Source organism: Nipponia nippon, unplaced genomic scaffold (genome assembly GCF_047370975.1).
Source record: "Nipponia nippon isolate SJK-2023a ecotype South Korea unplaced genomic scaffold, ASM4737097v1 scaffold_5, whole genome shotgun sequence".
In the NCBI taxonomy this organism is placed as follows: Eukaryota; Metazoa; Chordata; class Aves; order Pelecaniformes; family Threskiornithidae; genus Nipponia; species Nipponia nippon.
Window position 1 is genome coordinate 37,464,337 of NW_028262369.1, and position 23,300 is coordinate 37,487,636.

At 38.4% G+C, this 23,300-nt stretch overlaps 1 protein-coding gene across 2 annotated transcripts in view; it reads left to right on the forward strand.

Moving 5' to 3' along the window:
- The window catches only part of HS2ST1 (heparan sulfate 2-O-sulfotransferase 1), an 89,429-nt gene extending 70,086 nt beyond the window's left edge, over positions 1 to 19,343 (forward strand). For both annotated transcript variants that reach the window (XM_087733374.1, XM_087733373.1), the window contains 5 exons: positions 96 to 181; positions 4,253 to 4,391; positions 7,909 to 8,006; positions 9,239 to 9,396; positions 10,474 to 19,343. In XM_087733374.1, the coding sequence (XP_087589500.1) occupies positions 96 to 181; positions 4,253 to 4,391; positions 7,909 to 8,006; positions 9,239 to 9,396; positions 10,474 to 10,700 (708 nt within the window). In that variant the 3' untranslated portion in view covers positions 10,701 to 19,343. The remainder of the gene's footprint in view (positions 1 to 95; positions 182 to 4,252; positions 4,392 to 7,908; positions 8,007 to 9,238; positions 9,397 to 10,473) is intronic.
- Positions 19,344 to 23,300: the final 3,957 nt, after the last annotated feature.

Sequence of the window (23,300 nt, forward strand, 5' to 3'; positions counted from 1 at the left end):
ATAAGGTTTTACTTACAAACCAGAATACACCATGTATGGGGAAGCTTAATGTGTTCCAGCTGTACAGAAAGACTTTCTGCTGTCTACTTTTACAGGTCCGATTTGTGAAGAATGTGACTTCCTGGAAGGAAATGAAACCAGGATTTTACCATGGACATATATCTTATTTGGACTTTGCAAAGTATGTTACCCTTGGATTTATCTGTTGAGCAGCATAGTAGTTTAAGTTGCTTGGATCCAGCTGGAATATTAGTGCCCTCTAGTGATGAAAGTCTGACAACTGCAGTTTTGAAAAATTCACACGCTGAAATTCTGATCATGAGCAATATTTGGTTTTGATTTTTCACAGTTTTCTCTTGTCTTTTTTCATGAAAAAATGTAGCCAAGTCTCATTTCAAAACTATTTATATGCTAGGTTTAGTATTCCTTGTCTGAATTACAAGCTTGTTATACTGAAAATCCTGGCTTTTCTCTGGAACACTGGCAGTTCTGCCTTAGGATTGGCTTCCTGTTCTGGGAAGTTTAACATACCCGTTGTCGTGGTTTAACCCCAGCCAGGAACTAAGCACCACACAGCTGCTCACTCACTCCCCCCCGGTGTGATGGCACGGGGAAGAGTAAAAGCGAGAAAACTCGTGGGTTGAGATAAAGATAGTTTAATAGGTAAAGCAAAAGCTGCGCACGCAAGCAAAGCAAAGCAAGGAATTCATTCACTACTTCCCGCTGGCAGGCAGGTGTTCAGCCATCCCCAGGAAAGCAGGGCTCCATCACACATAAGGGCTATTTGAGAAGACAAAACACCATCACTCCAAATGTCCCCCCCTTCCTTGTTCTTCCCCCAGCTTTATATGCTGAGTCAAAGGCCTTGACTCTGTGTAAGCCCTGGTCAGCAATAATGAAAACATCCCTGTGTTATCAACAGTTTCCAGCACAAATCCAAAACATAGCTCCATACTAGTTACTATGTAGAAAATTAAGTCTATCCCAGCCAAAACCAGCACACCTGTTCTCAAATATGTTGCATATAACAAGTAATACCACCTGCCTCTTAAGTTATGTAGTTCTTCTCTATCAGAGTATACCTTTACAGCTTATCAAAATATTAAAAGTTATTTTAAAGTAGTTTTCTGGCCTATAGTAATTTGACTTGCTGTAAAAAGCATTGAAATAATTCTTGTGGAGATAAATCCTGCTACTTCTAAAATTAATTTAAAAGAAAATAAGTTAAAAATCCTCCCAGTGACTTCAAAGGTTCAGGATCCTATCTGTATTCCTGCTTCCATGTGTTTCCTTTCTTGTCTTATTTTTGCTTCTGGATCTAAAGCAGTAATCCTCAGTAGCTCAGTCTTGTGAAACCTCCCCTTGAACTGGCAAGTCAGTTTTGCTTAAGATGCTTACTGGCAAGTGCTTCACTTGCAGCATGAGGAGAATGGTTCAAAATTTAAAGTGGATTTTTCAGATCTCAGCATATTCGACTGCACAAACAATAGTAACCACTGCTTTTACCTCTTGCTGCTGGTCAGTCCTCAGTAATGTTCTGTTTCTGTGTATCAAAACATTTATTTAATGAAATGAGGTTTTTGTGTCTAAGAATTTCTTTTGTTTAGTCATTGCTTTTAATTATTCATTCTGTTATGTACACTGATTTTTAATTCTAGCCTTTTATTACAAAGAATGGGAAGGGGAAGTAAGAGCTTCATAGATTCCCAGTACAGTATATTATATAATAGAAAATGCTAAAAGCTACAGTAGTAGCTGGAAATTACCAATGGCACCAAGTAAAAGCTTGAAGTTTACAAAAAGTAACAGGCAAGAAGCCTTAATTGCAAATCAATCAATAAAATAAAATGTATCAAATTTCATTAGCTTTCTTTCTGCCTTTTTAAAGTTAAAATGCTGCAACATTAATAAACCCTTAAACTGAATAACAGCTTTCTGGAACAGCAAAGGTGAATGTTATTTTATACACCAATCACTTCATAAAGCTGAAAACATTTTCAGATACTGGAACTTTTAAAACTAAAATAATTATTTTACATCTAGAAAGCATCTAAGCAATTTCACAGATTTTTCATCTGCATCTTCCTTCCAGGAGTGTTATCCTTGTGTTTGTTGTGTTATCCACTCACCTAAATGATTTATTTTTTTGCCCACAACAGCTTGCTTTCTCATTCTTCGGGTTTTCATTATTAAAATAATATCTTGAATACTCTGGTTGTGCTTGGCAAGGCCCACAGTTTTAAGGCTGTGAGGTATGTTCTTGTAGTGAACATTCTTGTAGTTGAGAAGTGTAAAATATTTCAGAAAAGTCTATGCCTGCTATACGCAGACATCAGACTTAGGTCTGCTGTCAAATATCTGAAGTACCTCTTAAATTATGCTGAAGCTTAAAGTACTGGATTCAATTGATGACTTACAGTATTGAGGACAGGTTATCATAACTCATCCATGTAGAAATTATAGTAATAAAAGTTAATTCCCCCCCCCCTTTTTTTTTTAATCTCTGATCCACCTTTATTCCTTATTTTCTCTGGTAAATGGTTGGAAAAAAAGTTCTTTGAAAATGCATTTGCTAAATCATTGTCATTATTAATAAAGTTACAATAGTAAGTGGCTTATGTTATCATAACTGAAGCTAGTTTTGCGAGGTCATGTGCAAATCCATATGAATGTACAGTCCAGCACAAACGTTTCCAGGGGCTTTGACACCTTCATTTAACTCACAGGTACATGTTATTGGTTGAGGCTGCTACTATATCAAAACAGTTTGTTACAGCCTTCTACAGCACTTGCAGTAGAGTCTGTAGAAGGGGCCACATGTGCATGGCTCAGGCACTTCAGTGGACCTGAAAGAGGGTGCAATTCAAAGTCTGCACTTTGCATCAAAATGGTTGAAACATTCACACACTCCTATTTTGCAGATTTTGGGGAGTAAGAGCTGGCATACAGACAGATGTCAGCAATGCCGCCTCGAACTGCTACAGTCTGATTCACTGGTACTCTGCTGGCAACATCTGAAGAATCAGTTGCTCTTTCTGTAGCCTTTAACAATTTCTGTAGCTGTAGTGCTGGTCTTTTGCCAAAGTAATGCCTTTTAATTGTTTTTTTTGTTGTTGTTGTTGTTGTTTTTTTTCTAACTTCCTCTTTTCTGCTGCTTATTCTATGTTCCTGTTCTTCAGCTTTTCAACTTAAGATTCCTGATATGAGCAGTATCTGGTATTATAACTTACGGAGTACCACTTTAACAGTAACGGTACTGCATCTTAACACTACGAGTGCTCTCTGTTTTAGCCGAGCTAGGAGGCTTGAATGGCCCTCTGTCAATGCAGAACACTTTCCCAGTTTGCATGGGAACAGAAGAGAATTTTTTTTCCAGCTCCTAGCTTTACTTCAGGGCACTTGACACACTTGCAATTTCTATTGTGATATAACCTCTTTAATGTTTGGATACCATATTTATTTGCCACAGTAATGTCTCAAATGGAAAAGAAAATAAAACCGAGAAATGTATCATAAAAGCTGTCTTGAATGTAGATCATTGAAAGGTAGCATTTGCACAAAACAGTTTTGTTGGTTTAAATCTTTCTCATGTGTCCCATGAGCTTACCACCTCATTTCATCAAGGTTCCTGTTTGTACCACAGTAAGTCAAAATTTGCGTAGGGTAAAAGTCAAAGGAAAAATTTTATATCTTTAAATAGAGAAGTTAATATGGTTACAGGTACTATCTTAGGCTTATATTTAATAAGCACAGTCATATGGATTCAACCCAGGTAATGGATGGGCTCTGAGCTCTGTCTTCCTTCTGTTAGAGTTCACGTCTGACAACTGAGACCTGCCAGGAAAACCACTTGCAGCATTGCACAGCACAGTGCAGGAGGGCAGGAACTCATTATCAAACTCCCTTGTACTTATTGTAAACACGTACGTGGCTGCTAACTAATTAAGGCATTTCTAGAGTCAGGATGGTTGTATAAACATTTTTAGTATCTATTGTGTAAGAGTATTTCAGTTTTGTTTGTTTCTCTCATAAAAAAGCCCTAAAATCACAATCTTAGGAAAACTGAAATTGAACTGACTTTCACATCCACATGAGGCACTGGATATGAGGATCCATCTTCTCTGTATGTAAATATATATATGTGTGTATATATATACATATTTCAGTTGTATCAATAGAGACAGGCTTTTAAGTATTAGATGAGAAGCTTTGATTTGGCCTCTGAAAGACATTTTTTCCTCTTTTACTTTAGATTTGGTGTTAAAAAGAAACCAATTTACATAAATGTCATAAGAGATCCTATAGAACGACTAGTTTCTTATTATTACTTTCTGCGCTTTGGAGATGATTACAGACCAGGGCTACGGAGGCGAAAACAGGGGGATAAAAAGGTAAAGTACACTTTACTATATACGTTGTTCTTACTAAAGCTAATGTGAAAATAATTTTAAAAAATGTCCTGATAAAAGCTGAATAGTTCTTGTATCAACCTTGGTGATGATGGTGGCTTTGTAAGTTATATTCTTCCCTTCATGTCCGTACTGGACCAAGGTGTAACATTAAGTATGTTCTTTGTGACCTTATAAATGCACTTGATGTTGCAATTTGGTAAAAAAATCAAATAATATAAAAAAAAGGTTTTCAGGTTTCCAGAGTTGTAAGTATCAAGTTAAACTTATTCTCCTATGTAAGAAATCTCCATGTTTTCTTGTTGAAGACTGAGATACTTTTTTTTTTTCCCCAAAAGCTGTAGAACTGCTGATACTTTGGCTTTGAAGTTTATTTTTTTTATAATTAGCAACCCAATTTATTTTTTTTAATGCAAATATTGCAATGGAATTGTATAAAGCGTCTGCTTGAAAACTATGGAGTATGAGTCATAGTTTTATACTTCCTCCGTCTGTCTTAGGTGGCTATAGGAGTAGTTCAGGGTAGCATATTCAAACCTTGATTACTAATACAGTTTCAGAATGGCAACATCATTTAGGCTTTATAATATATTTATTCCAGAAAGAATTTATACAGCCGCTGTCATGGTTTGCAGTAAGACATTTGTTGGAGCATGTCTGGTTTTGGACTTTTCTTGAATCAGGAAGAAAAGTAGAGTATTAACTATATGGATATAGTTTATAACAGTGCAGAAGCATTTATAAAACATAAGGGGGTTTTGTACTTCACAGAGCCAAACGCTTTTTAAAATTTCAGTGGCAATATTTTCTTATGCTGATGAAATTTTTCTGTAATGTTGACAATTTAGTGTAGCACTGTGTGAATGCCAAGAGACATTGAAAAAATAACTAAGCAAAAATCAGACTGAATGCAGCTTAGTGCATAAACACCATAACAACTAATAAATGTGACTAATCATTTTGTGTGCTCCCCTCATCCAAATAATGTTTTTTAGATATGGGCAACAGACCATTCCTCTTTTCTTCCCAGCTAATAACTAACTGCTCTTCTGTTATTTAGGTTTTGGCGCCATCTTCTGCTACTGCATTTCAGTTTATCCAGACATCCTACAGCATAGGTAGACGAAAGCTTCAAGCAGAACAAATTGAAATTAAGCTTAAAAAAAAATGTATCTTCATAGAACTGGCTACAGAGATGATATGGTGATATGGTATCATGAAGGCATTTTTAAGAAAAGAGATAGGATCTCATCTTTTGTGACCTACTCTGTTCCTTTTCATGAGGAGCATGATTTGGCCAGCGGAATTCCTTCCTGGTGGAGATCATGAGTTGGAAAGCTGAGCATGCTACTGAGTCCAAGCTGTTATAGGACTTAATACCTATGAAAGAGAGTGAAATTTAACAGTGTTGTTGTAGTTTTGAATTATAATCTGAACAGCCCTGTTAGGTAGTCACTGTGAAACATTAAGCCAAAATCTCTAATGCTACTGCTTGGTAGACTGCACTGTAAGCTCTGATTTGCAGGGTGAAGTTGAAATGCATTCTTATTTATAATGTTTGTAATGCATTGCATTAATAATCTTATGTTTTTCTATTAAAGATGCTTTTTTTTTTTCATTTTGTCACTATGATACTGCTTTAGGTCTGAGACTTAGTTGTTGCCATACAGATTTAACTTGTCCTATAAGCATCTCTAGTTCATTTGAAGTGAAATTGATTTGCTATGCCAAGTTTTAGGGTTTCTTTCATTTAAATCAGGTAATACTATTTTCCCACGGTGTTTCCAAGAAAACTGTACATCTATAGGTGGTGTCAGTTTTACATATGTTAGATATAAAATTCAGTAACCCTGATATCTATTCTAATCTGTGTTATAGCAGATTCACTAAGAGCTCTTCAAATGAAAAGTAGGGAAGGTCAAAAATGCAGTCTTTCTAATGGAAGTTAATTGTTTCTTTATTAAGTGGAAAGGAATCTCAACATACTTTACACCCTCGCCCCCTCCTAGTCTATACCACAGCATTTATATGGAAGAGTGCTTCATTCATTTTCTTTCTATATCCCTGTGCTTCCAAAGTTATAGATAGCTTGGCTCCAAGAATAGAGTCTGTAGAGACAAATGTTTCTTAAAATAAAATCTCTGGATGGAGTAGATAGGGTAAGTATATAAGAGGAAGAGGGGAAGGAGGCCTGTCCTATTTCATCTTACTTAGAAAATTACTTGCTTGCTTTTGTGTATTAACTATAAAATAACCTGCAGGTATAAGCAAAGAAGTCTTTCTTTTGACAGATGTCGGTTCATATTTAGTATATACGTTCGTAAGTTAGGAGGTGTATTTAAACAATTTAATTCTTAGGTAATGCTGATGTTATAAAGTACTCATGATAGATCAGTGCAGAATTTCTCTAGAGAACTACGCTAGAGAAAGCATGCCAATGTCTTGTTTTCATAGTTAAGCTGCATTTTTATCTGTGATATGTGACATGTACGAGCTATTCTAAACTCAAAGCGCAATGTGGACCAAGACACCACAGGTTAATCCGTGCTTTGGCCTGATATGAATAAGTTTTTCAGATTATCTCAGGAACTTGACCTCAAAATAGAAGCAAAGGACGTTGTCCTTGTTCTAACACCGAATAATTAAGCAGATGTATTTTTACATAGTTGTTTTGGACAGAAGCTTGTAATTATACAGAAGAAAGAGTCTAAAAAGTTGTCTATGTGATTACTTATTTGTTATTAAATAATTTTAAAAAAATCTATCCTAGATACATGGCTTACATCTTGATTAGAAATATCATAAATACTTACTTTATGGTGACTGGGTAAAATATTTACAAATTCTTTCCAATGCTAATGGCATTCTTATTGTAACTGTGTTACTGCAGTTGAAACTCTGTGTTGCTACAGCTGTCTATCCATGTAGAGCGATGTTGTATGGAATATTCTGTTATGCAGTGAACAACTTGCTTTCACTTCTTCTGATTGCCAAAACCAAATTGGCCTCTGAAATGGCAGTTATTTGTCATAATATTTAAAATGTAATGGAATATTATTTAATCTAAAACACAAAATGCACAGTGTTCTATGGTATAAAGATCCAGCTGTTCCAGTATCACACAAATACTGATGGCATTTGACGCTGTATCTTTAGTGACTTCTTTTGTAAGGGAAAAATAACTTATTGATTGGTTTTGCTTGTTTTGACATATAGCTTTTATCAAGGTTATATCAAAGGTATATCAAACATATCAGGTAAGATCAAATTGTTCATTAGTTCTAATCATAAAAGACTGTCCAAATACAATTTTAATTAAGACAAATAGGTCCTCCTAATAACACTGTGAAAGCAAGACTTGAAAAACATTACTTTTTTTTTTCTTTCACATCATATCTTGTGTTTTTCTGTCCCTACTACATTTAGCAACTAACCAGGTTGAGATGTTTGATACATATACTAGATTTTAAAGCTCAGCTCAATTTTGTCTTTGTTCCAGACCTTTGATGAATGTGTGGCAGCTGGAGGGTCAGACTGTGCTCCAGAGAAACTTTGGCTTCAAATTCCGTTCTTCTGTGGCCACAGCTCCGAATGCTGGTAGGGAGATAAATGCAGCTTAGAGTTGTTAGTCAAGTATGTCAGCACTGAAATCTAAACTTAACAAATTTGAATATGTAGCACAGCTGGGGAAAGTGTGAGGGACTGGACAGAGTGAAGCAGCAGGTACTTTAGTAATGTATTTTCTTTTGAAGATGCATTTTAGTGACACAGTCTTGCAGTTCTTTAAACAAGTAATGTGTTAGGATACTGTATCAGCAGTGCTACAAGGGAAAACAGATGTTTTCAATTTTAAAAATAATTTTTGTAGATTTGGAGCCTTGACATTTTTCTTTTATGTCAGGCTACAATATCTGTCTTAAAGGGGATATTGTGTTCAAACTCCTAGAGTTTCTGGGGAGAATAAAATAATTGAGATCAGGATAAATTTATATCTTCTTGAACCTTTACTAGACATCCAGTAGTCAATGCTATTTAGTAGAAACCGAAACAAAAGCAAATAGCGTCCATCTGTCAATGCAGCATGTTTTATAACAATGGCACAGACTTTGAAAAACTCTTTAGCAAACTAAAAAAAAAAGAAAAAAGAAAAAGGACATAGATGATTTGAAGGATTCTGAGTGAAATCAAGGGCCATTATTTGTCAAAGGTACTGTTGATGCAAACATAAGCAAAGTAAATGGCCAGTTGCGAGCAGCTCCTCTTTCAGTGGCTGTGGGTCAGACCTATCTACACGTGGACCAGGTGGAGAAGCAGAGAAAGAACGAACTCTGAACCTATCTTTTCACCCTGTCTAGAGCTATAAAAAGGAAGAAGAAATGTTAGTTTAATTTCTCTCTGTCGTTTAGTAGGGAAGTCCTCACATTAAGTGCAATGACTTTCTACTTCAAAATTATGCTTGTAGGATGCAAAAGGGAAGGTGTGCTCTTACCAGAACCATTTCTGGTATCTAATGTGAAAGTGGAGACTGAGTATTGACATTGAGAAAACGTATATCCTCCAAAAATTGCATTAATAGAGACAGTAACCATATACACACGTGGATTTTTTTGTAGATGAGTTATTAGTCGAAATAACTAGAGGAGTCAAATTTTTAGGTAAGAACACAGATAAGAGAAACTGGAAAGGGAAACGAAGTTAGGAATGGTTATAACTTGAAATGAGTCTTGCCTTTCCTATACAAATGTCCTCTTACGAAGTAATGTCCATCTAGGGACCAAGGATTGTTGGCTGACATCAGAACTTGCTGTAATTATTCTCTGTCATTTTAGGAATGTGGGAAGCAGATGGGCTTTGGAACAAGCCAAATACAATCTGATTAATGAATACTTCCTAGTGGGAGTTACTGAAGAGCTTGAAGACTTTATCATGTTATTGGAGGCAGCTTTGCCCCGGTTCTTCAGGGGTGCTACAGAACTGTACCGGACAGGTATTTAAATGGTTGATTTCCATGGATTCCGTGGATTTTTTTTATCCTCTTATCACTTTTTTTAATGTGAATTCTTTAGACCTAGATGAATAGTTTGAGTCTCTGCCAGGTTTACCTCTCAGTTGGCTGATGTTCCTGCAGAAGAGACAAACTCTTTAACTCAGTACAAATTTTTGAGGGCAGCCCAAGTATGTTCCTGCCTTACACAAATTGTAAATATTTAAGGTTGGGGTAAAGGCAGTTGTGTAGGCACACTTAAAAAAATTGTGACATGTGCTTATCAGAACAGTTTTGAAAGGTCTTGCAGGGGCTTTAGTTTTGTAAAATGGTTGGTAGTGGCAGATTTCCATTTCCTCAGAAGCCCTGCTGAAATTAACTATGCTTGATGCAACCTGGTTGGCTGTGCAAAAAGCCCCAAGGGATACAAAGGCCCAAGTACATGCTTATCTTCCTGGGGTCATAATAAGACATTTGTTATATAGCTGGTAGCTCAGTTTCTAGGAGCTGGCCATGCAACTTATGATGAAGAAAAGGTCCATCTTAGCAGGGCTTCTGTCTGCAAATAGAGGGAGAAAAGGGTCTGAGATATGGAGCCTAGATGTGTAGTATTAACAAGTTTATTATAAAGCAACAGGTAGCACTTCTTAGGGAAAATGCTGTCGTCATTTTGGTCATCTTTGTCTCATGAAAGAAGTCTCATTCTCTGCAGTTTGTAAAATTCTTAACATTTGATACCAGATTAACATCTAAATAATTAATTTTGAAAGACCAGTCTTGCTCCAAGTACATTCTGTAGAGTAATCGTGTTCCTTAAATGAAGTGTTCATTCCCTGGGTTTATCAGAGTAAGGAGAAAGAACTGAAAGAACTGATGCAAAATTCATTAACATTTAGTGAGAGAGACTGCAATTTTCCAATCCCGCATGTTATGTTAATAAATTCTGGATTAAATTCTGTCACTTCTGATGCAGTTTATCAGCACGCTGAGAGTATAAAACTCTGTAAATAAAAGGACTGAAAACATTTTTTTAATCACGTGAACTTTAAAGTGAAGTTATTGCTTTCATTTTGCATTTAGGAAAGAAGTCTCATCTTAGGAAAACAACTGAGAAAAAACTTCCCACAAAAGAAACTATTGCCAAGCTACAACAGTCTGAAATCTGGAAAATGGAGAATGAGTTCTATGAATTTGCACTGGAGCAATTTCAGTTTGTCAGAGCACATGCAGTTCGGGAAAAAGATGGAGAATTGTATATTCTGGCTCAAAACTTTTTCTATGAAAAGATTTACCCTAAATCAAACTAAGAACACTGTACTGTTAGATTTATGGACCTAAATCTTTGGTCACATCATCATCTTAGTCCTCAGCCATGGAAACTAGATTGCTTGTAGACCTCCAAGACGTTTCCTTATAGATCTGAGAAAAGCAGGCTGTGGATCACCTCCAGGGCATTGGATACTGGCTAATTATGTTGGTAATCCAGAAGCAAAGGCTTCATTTCTTTTATCTAACTAATACTTTCAGTGGGAGTTAATATCCTTTACCTGAAGAAATCTACACTTTAATTCGGAGCAATTAATACACAGCAGTTCTAGTTGAAAATATAAACAAACAAAAAATGCTTCTGTTGATGCTCTTCTTAATTTTCAGAGCAATTTATTTTCATTTATACTTCTGTGAAGAGGAAATCATTTTTCCCAGCTTTCAACATGGCAATTTTGGTTGTATACAATGAGTAGTGTTAATAACTGGTTGACATCTGTGCTTTGTTTTTGTGAATCATGTCACATGATATTAATTGGGATGGTTAATCATGTTCTGCTGAGAAGCTGCTGCTGCTGAAATTGCCCATATTTATATACGTGGTTTTATTAAAAAATACGATGAATCATTAGTATTAAAACATCATTTCCACGTTAATATTGTAAAAGTTAAAGAATCAGAGCAGTGGGGTTTTTGTTTTGTTTTTTATCCCCACCACCACTGACTGAGGTTGGGAAAACTACAAAGAAAGTTGGTATTGTCTGCAGTTCTAGTTGGTCCTTACACAGTGGTATAAAAATCGTAAATTCAGTATTAAGTTTCTCCATGGATTCTTTGTAATAATTGTAAACTGAGGTATTGGTGAATCCATATTATGACTCCATTAGTGAGCTGTGGTATGGTTAGGGTTTTCCTACTACTTCGATACTTTTACCTGTAGAATATTTTTACTAAGGTGCTTTATAATGTGTTTTAAAGCATTGCATTTACAAAAGGAGTAAAATGCTGTAAATACTGCTTATTTTATGTATTTGGACCAAAAGGTTTAAAGTAACTAGTTTAAAGTGGGTTTTTTGCACCAGTTCTGTTATGTGTGAAGTGAAAAACATCACATCTACATCCTGGTTGAGTTAACTGTTGGACATTGCTGAAATGCACTTCAGTGACCTCTCTGACTTCAATACCAGAATTTTGTCCAGGGATTCTCTTTACAGAAATGTAGTCTTCATCCTTTTATTATGGTAAGAGGAAAAGAAGAAAAATGTCATGTGTAGTCTGGTTGAGAAAGATGCAGTGAACTTGATTGACATAATTGTATTTATGTAACTGCCTTATGTGACTGTTGTAAATTTGTGAGTTGCCATTATTAACAATGTGAAACACCTGGTAGATCAAGTAAATTGAAATTTGAGAACAGATGTTTGGGGCCACTGCATTATAGCAAATGGCAGTGGAGAACTACAAGAAATTGTTTCCTATTGAATTTTCTTAAAGATCTGAGTCTTTACACATCTTACACCCGCCTTTTCTCAAAGCGCTTTTCACAGGGTTTAATGGGGGAAGGCACTGAGGAGACAAAGTAAGGAATGGTGGTAAAGGTTTAAATTCCTAAGGGATGATGCGGAAAGCTTAGTTCAGAATTACCAAGTTGGAGTTTCTTTAACCAGCTTGTTCTTATAATGAAAACAAAGGAAATGGAAAATGGTCTGTGAACTGGATGTCTGCAGCCAAAAGCAACAGCCCAATTACAGAGAGGATAATGAGAGACTATCAAGTGCATCTTGCATTTTCTTTGTTTTCTTGGATTTTTCCCTTTGAATTTTAAAAAAAGATCTCTCTTTGTTCTTCCCAAATAATCAGGGAAGTTTCTTCTGATAGCTTACCATTTACATAGCATGAACCATGCATAAGATTTCCTGTTCTAGTTCTTGTCTATGGACGTCATTAATAATGCCAACAAGTTTGGCAATAGGATGTATTAGTTCACACATGAAGACATGTTTCCTAGCTAAAGAAAGGAACTGAGGAGTCATAAGCAAGAAGTAGCTAATGGAGATCTAAAAATGCCCATAGCAAAGCAGTAACTTTTTTGAAAGAAAATGAATAATTTCTTTCAAAAAGAAAGATAATCCACTCAGTGATAGTTTTATGTTAGATATTATTTTGACTATGTTGTTTTCCTTCAGAATAATTCGGATCAGTTTACCTTCTCAGGTCTCCTTCAGAATTTTCAGAAGAGCACCTCTAAGAGAGCAGAAGAGTTTACTAAGTGAAAACATAAAATATTCATCTAAGTAATGAAATAGGTGTGTAGACAAGTGCTTCTGTATTGACAAGAAAAAAAATAGGCAAAACTTCTACTGATTTCAGTAGGGTCTACAGAAACCTCTTCTATTCTGTAAGCAATTTTAAAAGTTGTGTTTCTTTTTTTTTTCCTTCCAGGATTTAGAATTTCTTAATTATGAGTCTCCAGTAACAAAAATAATAGAACAATGCAATTTTTTTTACTTTTAAAAGAGCAATATATTTTTCATAGTTCATATAAGAAAACACATTTTATTTAATCAGATATCACCTCCTGTGCTTTGCTGTGAACTGACAGAGTTGAGACAAACAAGAATTTTAGGAATATTTTTTAAAAATGCTATCTACAGTTGGAGAGGTATTCATTCCAGACATGCTCTGAAAATGTTATTGTCTGTGCGACACGGAAGGAATCAAGACTGTCTACTTTTATATCTAGTGCAACCATTAAGTCAACTGTGAACTTTTTAGAATCCTTTGAATTCAGAACTATCAAACTTGGATTTCCTAAAAGACAGTTTAGGAAAACGAGCTTTACAGATTTTTAATAACCTGCTCTTTTCATCTTCTATTGAGAAATGGAAACAATCCAAATTGTTGGTATTAAAAATATTTTACAGTATATAAACAGAATGTATCTTGTGTATTTTCCCTTAATGACTTATAGTGACAAGCAGCAATACGTGGATTTTTGTTGTTGCAGGCTGTATGATCCGTAAACTTACTATGCAGCCTCCTGAACACGGATCTTTTAACCGAAGTCACTGTAGTCTCCGCACAGGAGCGAGAGTGGCTTTTTGCAGGGCTAAGTTTGTTTGAAAGGTGCTGAAATGCTCATATATATAGTTGAGAGCAGGTTTTGTTACACTGTTCTGTGCTTTTTGTACAAAATTAACACCCAGATTTTGTGCAAAACTGTAGCCCTGTTGAAATTCTTGATGTCAGCATAACGGTGGTAGGTCCAGCTGCGCTGGTAACTACATAGCCATAACCATAGCATGCCTGGAGCACTTGTGACACACTGGGCAGTGTTGACAGGAGAGCAACAGTGGTTTTGCCTCCTTCCCGTAATAATTCTGCAGCCGTGCAGCAAGAATTTCACTCTTATTTTGTTAGTGCATCTATAAGCAGACACAAGGCTAGGGTGCAGAATGTCCTACGTCCATATTGCTGCTTGCTCTGGGTTGATTTTCAAGCAGCCTGTCTGTTAATGGTACGGTGATCATGGCTTCATCTTCAAACAGGCATGAAAATTTATAGCTATACAATACGGGAGAGCAAGAAGCAGCCCATCCTGGTCATTTGAAATGCCTTTTCTGGGTACTTAGTTTTTCTGAAGATACTTAGCTATTTTTACTTTCCAGGAATAAACATTTGCTTATTTATGGTCTCAGAGCGGTTCTATTTTATATCAGGGAAAATTCAGTTATTTTCTGTTACAATTCCGTTTAAAATTTCCATTAAGCTTACCTGGCGTTGCTAAACGTGTATATGACAAAAGGTATATGGATGACGCTGTCTGAACCGTGCTGCTTAAGCAGTCAGTGGAAAAGCCCGATTCAAGTGCACTGCCAATTTAGCTCTTCAAAATTAGAGCATGTTTTATGACTACTAGAGATTAAACTTAAGGAAACTGGAAGGCTGCTTAGTTGCGTGGATGCTTCCTTTACTGTAAGCCTGTGCAACTCTGTAACCTTTGCAGCAGTATTTATAGAAAGAGCCCTCTTCCGGAGACTTTTCTGGAGCATAATTATAAATGTTCATACACTTGTACTGTCTGATATTTACATCAGCAGCTTTCTGTAGCTTCTGTAAAAAGAGACAGGTTTGTGAGCATTTCTAAAGCAGTACTGAATGTAATTTTGAAAAACATGGATTGTGCTTCATGACTTCTTTCTTTTTAAACACACACACAGCTAAATAGTGCCTTTTTTCCTCACAATCCATGTTGAAGATGCTCGCTCCCACTCACCCTCCGTAAATTGATTCGTTTGTGCAATACTGTTCCAACTTGAAACCATTTTGTCACAGCTGTTTGAGAAATAATCTCCATTTTTCCTTACTATGCTGCCAGCTTTCTGTTGTTGAAGTGTTTCAGTTGATTACCTAATGCAAATGCTATAAAATAAAACACCCAGTGGGAAGGGGAAAGAAAAGAAGTCTGGTGTCCTGTCTTAATATTTGCATGTCACATTCACATTAAATGCTCTTTTTCTAGAAGATGCTGTCATGCAGTATTGTGAACTTCGTTCGCAGCTCTTGTGATTTTGGAGAGGAGGGACGAGCTGGGATGTAGCTTGTCTGTAATAATTTCATATAGCTGTAACCAAATATATTTATAGGCCTTTAGAATTTGCATTGGGCTTTCCGGCCAGAAATGTAATAAATTTGCAGAGGGTGTACACTCTGCTGAAAGTGTCAATGAAAATTTCTTAATATTAAACCCACAATTTGTACGAATAGAAAACTGGCATTAAAACAATGCCTGGATACATCCGTGCTTCCCTGCCTGAGGGAACAAATGACCTGACCGATTACTGTGGTACTGGAAGATGCTCAGTCACTGCAGCGATGGGGTATGGTATAAGAACTTGAGTAGAATAGAAATGTCATTTGCATTTGTAAGCAAGCACTTAAACCAAGAAAATATAGTGAGCGTGGGTATGCTACTCTGTTTAGGATTTCTGATGCGTACTGTGTAATCATTGCCCTATAACCATTCCTGGCTGCATGCGCTATGGAGCTGAACAGCCGTCTGATGCGGCCAAGTTTCTTAACGTGATAGTTCCTAAATATGTAGTTGTCAGCCTTGATGATGAAGAACCATCATGCAGTTACTCAGCAACTTCCACTGGAGGATTTTGATTGCTTTTAAATCCCCCTTTCCTTGCAAGTAGACTTGTCCTTACTTCCATCAGTGGAAGTGATAGGTGTAATTGTGCTCAGGAAACGAAGTCTCTCTGCTTATATCAGCCAGGGGGAAGTGGAGGAAAAAATTGCCTGTATAAAGGTACAGGACTTCCTAAGGTCACTGCACCTCTTTCTGAAATGATGTAGTAAACAAAATGAATCTTGCATTTGACTTCAGTATAATTTCCTTACGTCTTAATAAAATACAAGAAGTTGCTAGTGAATGTCAAAGCAATGTCCAGATGTTTTCTTCAAGCACAAGTCCCCTGCTATGACCTCCCCCTGGCTTCATTACCACATAACGCAGATGTGGTAACTTTCAATAAGAGCTAATTTAAAGGACTAATAATACTCTTTATTAAAAAAAACCTCTACAAAGAACACCTGTGGCCTAAAAATGAAGGCTTTGAGACCTTTCACCTTGTCATAATAACCAACTGCATCCTCATAAAAATGGAAAATACTGTGATAAACATTCTCTGCCCATTTTCTGCACGTTTACAAGGCTGGTCCTGAATCTGCTCTCGGATTTGCTGCACACAGACATTCACTTCTCATAATAAACATGACTGTCAAAATAATTGCACAAAGAACACCTACCCATCTTCCTAGTGACAAGAAAAAAATATCTGTCTCGGAACAAAAGAGATTAAAATGGTGATTCATGGGAATTGTGGTTATAGTTCAGGTATACCGGTGTTGCGTTCCTCTGGTGCTTTAAGAAATGGTTCGCTACCTTGCTGTAGACATGCATGTGTTGTTTCGCCTTGCTATTGATATGAACTCATCTGTGCTTCTCAACTAAAAAAGCATTGTGTTTCAAACATAAATTCAGCATTAACAGGGAAAAATACTGTTCTATTTTGAGAGAGAAACATACCTAATTTGGTATGATAATTCAAATGCTCTAACTCCACCAGAACTCTGGGTTTGATGCAGCAGTTACTGGAAAATATTATGAACTGTCTCTTTACCAAAAAAAGAAAAAAATGAGCCTAGAGAATAATGGTCTTCTGGCCCTAAAGACATTATTGTCTTGACAAATATTGATGGCCATTTTTAGCACAGAATAGAATTTGGCATCCTTAATCTCCTTTCTTTAGGATTTAATAACTTTTAAAATGTTGCGTGACTTGGAGAATTGGCAAGGGGAAAAGGAATGCTTAACTGCTGGAGACTTGCGCAGTTACAGGCTGGCTTTGTCAAGACTGCCTCAGTGCAGTGTGTAACGATGAGCGAATATAAGGGCAAACGTTGCGTAAAGCAGCTGATACGGTAATAAAGGGTATATACGCATCTGTGAAGACAGTATGTAAAGAACACAGAGGAAAGTGCAGGCAGAAATATAAAGCGCTATATGAGGTTGCAGTAATTCCTTAAGTTAACAGCTACAGTGGCTATCTTTGGCCTAATTATCTGCTTTGGATCTTCAGTGCCTTCCCTTGACTGAATTAATGAATTCAAAGTTGCAGCTATCAAGGCCGCTGCTATTATAAGCATGTCCTGTACAGCGACAAATGAAATCTCTCCTCTTTATAACCCCAGACCAAAGAGCTACTTCCAGCACTTTGCTCCAGCACTACTTACAGCTAAGCTACAGATCTGGAAAAGCAGATTACATTGACTGGGAGGCTTGTCTGCTCTGCATTTGCAATCCTTGCTTCTTGAAGATAAAATAGTCGGTAATTGCATGATAGAAGTCAAATCCGTGAAGTCTGGGAGAAAGCATCTTATGCTCAGATTACGTGGAGCAAAAATTGCGCACTTTTTTTGGTGTCCATTCAGAATGAGTTCACTGGCTCAGGCAGATTCCAACCAGACATCTGTTAATACTAAAGGCTACTTCAGAGAGGTGGTTGGAAACCTGAGGTTTACTTTTAGCAAAAATTGCTGTAAATGTTGTTTTTCCACAAAACTTTTCAACAACGGTTTTGGGTTTTTTTTCTTAGGACAAATGGGGATTTTTTTTTTTTTCCCTTAAAAATAGAGCAAAACAGGAAAACATCAGTGCACCCCCACCCCAGCAAACATTCTTTGTCAGTGCCCTTTTTTTTCCCCAAGTGGATGGAAAAATGCGTGTGAGTGCATGACATCTGTGTTCAGCCCCTTCCTTTTCTCAGCTGGCTCTGTGAGATAGCGTAAAAGGTTTCATTCCTTCACAAGCCTTCCAAAGGACAAGTCTTATCTTGCAGGTATTGTTGTAGGCCATGAGATCACGCTCCAGCATGGAGTTTATCAAACATGGTGTTTACTCAGGATCACCTTTGAGAGTCTGGTGGCAAGAGAGGTCCCTGTCCTGTGTGTCGGAGGTGGTACTCGCCTATTGTGCTGAATTAGCTTGTGCACACTAGTGACTGTGCGTACAACAGTTTGGATGCATTTACCCGGTGTATCTGACTGTCACTTAGTCCAGCAAGGATATTTAACTTGTGTATTTTTTTTTTTTTTTAATCTTTGTGCAGGACAAGTGCCTGACAAGGTAAGAATCGGGCTGCAATCAACAGGTTTTATTAACAAAAGCTTTGCAGCTGGCTCACGTGGAACTTTGGTTCCATACCCTTCCTCCCCAACTCACCCGTCCAGGAACGTCCTCTTACATATATATGTGTGCGTGTGTGTCTACGCACATATAGTCATAGTTCTCATCGCTTGATCATACGGAGGTAAACGGAGAGTGAATTACAAAGCCAGAAAGTCATTCAAAGACAGCTTTGGAAGTTTGAAAACCTTGTCAGTGGTCAGAGGGAGCAAAGCGTGCCCAGGCAGACACTCAAATGCGCTTTCAAAACCCAGTTTCTTTGTGTATCTCAAATGGCCTCTCAGCATCTGTTGAGCAGTCCAGTTTGGGTTTTACTCGGTTCTAGTATCCAGGAAACAATTTCAAAAGAGCTTTCTGCAGTGAAAGATGCTGATATTAAAGCTTATTGCTCCTTTAACAGCGGTGTTTCCCAAGACAATCGTGTACCTTGTGACTGAGGGAGCAGGAGGAAGGCCTGATGTCGTGGTTTGCCATAGACGTCGAGATGGTTGTTCAAATGTATTTCATCATTTTATGTTTTGTTTATGTGTGTTGATCTAAACTCATTCTTTTTCTTGCGTTTTCTCATATGCATGAACAAGATGTGTTCGAATCCAAAAGAATGTGCTTTTCTCTGTACGCTGTGTTGGTAGACTCTCCCCCATGCCAATCTCATTTGTTTATCCAAATCCAAATAATGATTGATAACTGGAAGTCTTACTGCCTAGTGCCAAAGATACTGCAGAAGACTCGGAAATGGGGACCTGGGTATCGCAGCCATACAGGATATTCTAAAATTTCTTGGAGTCTGTGATATTCCATAGCTAAAAGCAATGCAAACTGTGTGTTGTGATAACACTATTTGTCATTTTTTCAAATGTGGAGCCTGAATTTAGGCATTTATGTTAATAATGTAGTTATCTAATAAATTGTTCGTGGGTTGTTTTTTTCACGTTGAGCGAGTATCAATAACTTTCAAGGAAAGCAGAATATCTGGTTTTGGTGCCAAGGTATCAACATCCGTCCACAGTTTGGCATCTGAGGTTGTAATTGTTGGCTTTATTCTTTTACAGCTACCCAGAAAATTGTTTTCTGTTGCTCCTTGTTATGAAAATACATTTCTAACAATTTTTTTAAAAATCGTTTTCTCTTCATATTCTCTTCTGTAATCACATCTGCAAGAAAAATGTGAATTAGGAACATTAATCATTCGGGAGTCTTGTGTCTAAGTCTTTGAAGACAAAGTGCTGCTTCTGCTGACTGTGGACTTTTTGCCCAGGGTGGTTTCCTCTTTCCCTATAAATCAAAAAAACCCCATACTGCTCTTCTGCCCAAATCAGGCAGGGGGAAGGAGAACCCTCAAGGAATACATCGCTGTTTTTCATTTGATGTCACCGCCATAAAAAACGGGACAGGAACAAAATCTTAGAAGTTTTTTGAGAAACAATGCTTAAGGAACATAAGTGAAAAACAAAGCCAAATTCTCCACCTGCTCAAAGCTGGGGCAAAAACTCACCCACATCACTTCAAAACCGATACGATTCCAGTCTCTGAACGTCCCTTCAGATTAGGAGTGTTTCTTAGGGTTCTGCAGACTGGTTTCTAGGCTTCAACTGCCAATACATCAGCTGTCTATAAATGCATCAGATGATAAGATTTATTAGCAACATTTGTTCATGTCCTCAATTTCTACGAAGAATGTGCGGGTGATGGGCAAAACTGGGTGCTGGGCGAAGTCTTGCCTATTGAAAGGCAGGAGGAAGGTTAGTTGTGAAATATTGGTGTCCGGTTTTCGGAATGATTATTTTCCAGTCTGTCACATGACGTAGAGCGTAACTGAGAGGTTTAAGCAACTTCCCCCCAGTTCCTCATCAGAGACAGATGTTTCACCGTGCACGTGCAAAGCAAGTAGACTAACTAACGTACATGGAGGAGGTGAATTCCTGCATCTTGCGCTTCTCGTCTTACCAGCTATCTCTGGGCATCTGTCGTCGTCGTCATCTATCCAGTAGAGAAAAGCCTCTCCATCAGGTAAGAGCTTTCTTTTCCTACTTGGGAGCAGTATAGATGCTTGTTCTTTGTAGATAACTTGGTGTAAGAGCTGTGTTAGTATTATTGCACATAAATATTTTTATTGGCACATAAACCAATAGTGCTGCAGATCAAAAGGAACCTGTGTTGGTAAGCAATATTGGCATGTGGCTGCCGTAATATCTGATTATTACCAGGTAGTATTGAATTGAGTCCTCTTATCCTTTGCAATGTTTTTGTTAGAAAATCTGGTACTGTTATCCTGTATCAGAGGTAAGGCACTGAAACATAGGTGGCATTTATCTGTCCTGAGAAACTGCATCTTCCGATCCTTCCTGCTGCCCGTGTGCAGGCTCACCCCTCGCCCCGCGACGGCGTGGGCCCGCTGGTGCTTCAGCAGGCATGTCCCAAGCAGGGGAGGGAATGGCCCGGCTGGATTCCCATTTCTGCCGGCAGCGAGAACGCTGCTGTCAGGTACAGCAACCAGGAACAATTTTGAGGAACAGGGTCTTGACCTGGTGGGTATGCCTTCTGAGGTGTTTTGATATTGATTCATGCTGAGGTAACAGCAAGATTGGGCTTTTCATTGCACTTCTAAACCAGGAGTGTGGTGCCTGCAAATACAGCCGGGATGTTGGTATAGGTGAATTGCCTACAGCTATGCAAGGACGTTGTGGAGGAGCCAGGAATTCAGCGGAGACCTCCGGAGCCCTGCAAGGGCTCCTATGTCTCTTTGCTAATCTTCTTTCCATATAGCTTTCTACCTTGGCATGACTAATGCTCCTAATTAATGTGTACTAACCTCTAGCATTTTAATGTAATAAAATAATAATTTATGTCTTAATACGGAATTTAATTTTTGTACTTGCCTGTCATGTTTCAGGCACCGGGAAGGGTCAAAGAACAGGTGTGGGTGTCTGGGGAGCGCTCTATTTGCAGTGCTGGTCATGAGTTATGAATCTCTCGAACTTGCTGTTGTTGGCTGAAGCCATATCAGGGCACAAGATGTTCTTTGAGACTCCAAAATGAACCCTATCTTCTGGAGTGGGAAATAAAGCAACAGACAACTTTCTGAAAGTTGGAACAAACTCCTTTGACTCATTTGGAAAAGGGTCAGAACAGGAACAGCTGCCTGTTTCAGCAGCGTTCAGGGATTAGCGTGCAGCAATTGCGCCTGCTTTTCTCCCCCTACGTCCGATTCTTGCTTCTGAGATTTTGTGTGATTGGAGAAGAGAAATGCCACAATTACCTTCTTAGTTTGTTTGCTATACTAACCACTTTAAAAACCAAGGAAGAAAAAGATCAGAGGTGATTTGTTCTTTTTAGACATCTGTAGCCATTGAGAACAGTGGTGTTTCAGAGTCCTGCCTAGTAAATGCTTCAAATAGCCTTGTGGTGAAGTACGCAGCTGGTGGGAAGAATTGAGGAGATGTAGAAAACATCGTACTATATAGAACGTGCCCACTTGTGTTCCCTGACCAACATCCCTCTTGCCCAAACTCTACTAACCTTTACTTAACAGGGTAAAGACAGGTTATTTTTGCTTCATTTTGAAAAAGCAAGCAAGCATCTTCCCCTGCCCCAGCAAGGACTAGTCATACAAAATGAAAGCACAAGGATATTGGACTGAGATCATGCCAAAAAAAATCCCTTTAATTTTTGCTATACATTCAGGCCTATGTTTAACTAAAAACATGCCCAAGAGCACCTGTGCCCTTGCCATGCAGTAACACTGTCAAAAGGAATATTACCTTCCTCTGTGCTCTAAAGACATACTGTTGGGCCATAAATATGTGCCTGTGCAAGCTGAGGGCTGTAGCATTGCAGGGCTTTCCATGCCCACAGGACTGCCGCACACTTTTTGGGGCTCTGGGCAAGCAACAGATTTAAACTCTGCCCAACCATTGCTGCAAAGGCCTTTGTACAGTCCTCCCTGTCCATCCACTCTGCGGTTTGGTTTTTGAAGGCAAGACTTGGTCTCACAGCCTCTGAAAGCTCTTCCCTGTCTCTGGAGGGGCTGGGGGTAGGCACCCTTCGCAGGGCAATAACTGCTTTAAAATTAACACGCGTCTCTCTGCACTTGCTGCGGAAACCTGCATGTCAAATGACCCACGTTAAGCCAAAGAGCATATTACTAGGGGTGTGCTAACGGCACCAGTGCACTAAACCACAACTGACAGCCTGACCCAGCACTGTGCTTTAAAAGGGCAGGGCCGCAGTGTTGGAGTTGGAATTCTGCTTTAATTAGGCCATTACCTGACCTTCAAAGCTGTATTTTCTGCCTCCTCTGCATGCTATGCCTGAGGAAGGGCTGCTGCAGAAGACAGGAAAGAGCCCTATCTGATCGTTATCGGGAGCGGACGAAAGCCATGCGTTGCCTTTTCCTTTTGACGTGTGCAATTAGTTTGGCTTGTGTGGAAGAAACATGTCAAGGTAAATGGCCGTCTCTGTCTTTCCCCTTGCTGATCCCTGGCAGGGTCCGTCATTTGCTCCTTATGTGAAAAGCTATTCCATCACCTGTTGACAGTGGTATCCTTCTCATAAAACTCGCAGCATATCCTGATTATACACCACCGTGAGATACCTCTGCCCAGGCAGTGCATCACGCCGTGGCCTGCCACTACCGTCAGGCTGTTTTATGGGCTGAGTGCACTCCAACTCTCCTCATAAAACTTTGTTTGAACCCGAGTGTTTCAACATCTCTCTGTCCCCCCCAACAAAAGAAGCTTTTCCATTTTTATGGGGATACAAGGATCGTTCTGTCCAGGGCATGTGACATCTGTAGTGTCCACCGGGAGCATGCTGCCATTGCCCCCGCTTCTGAGCAATCCCCTCCCCGCCGGCCCAGCAGCGTCCCACGGCTCTGCTGCCTCCTTTG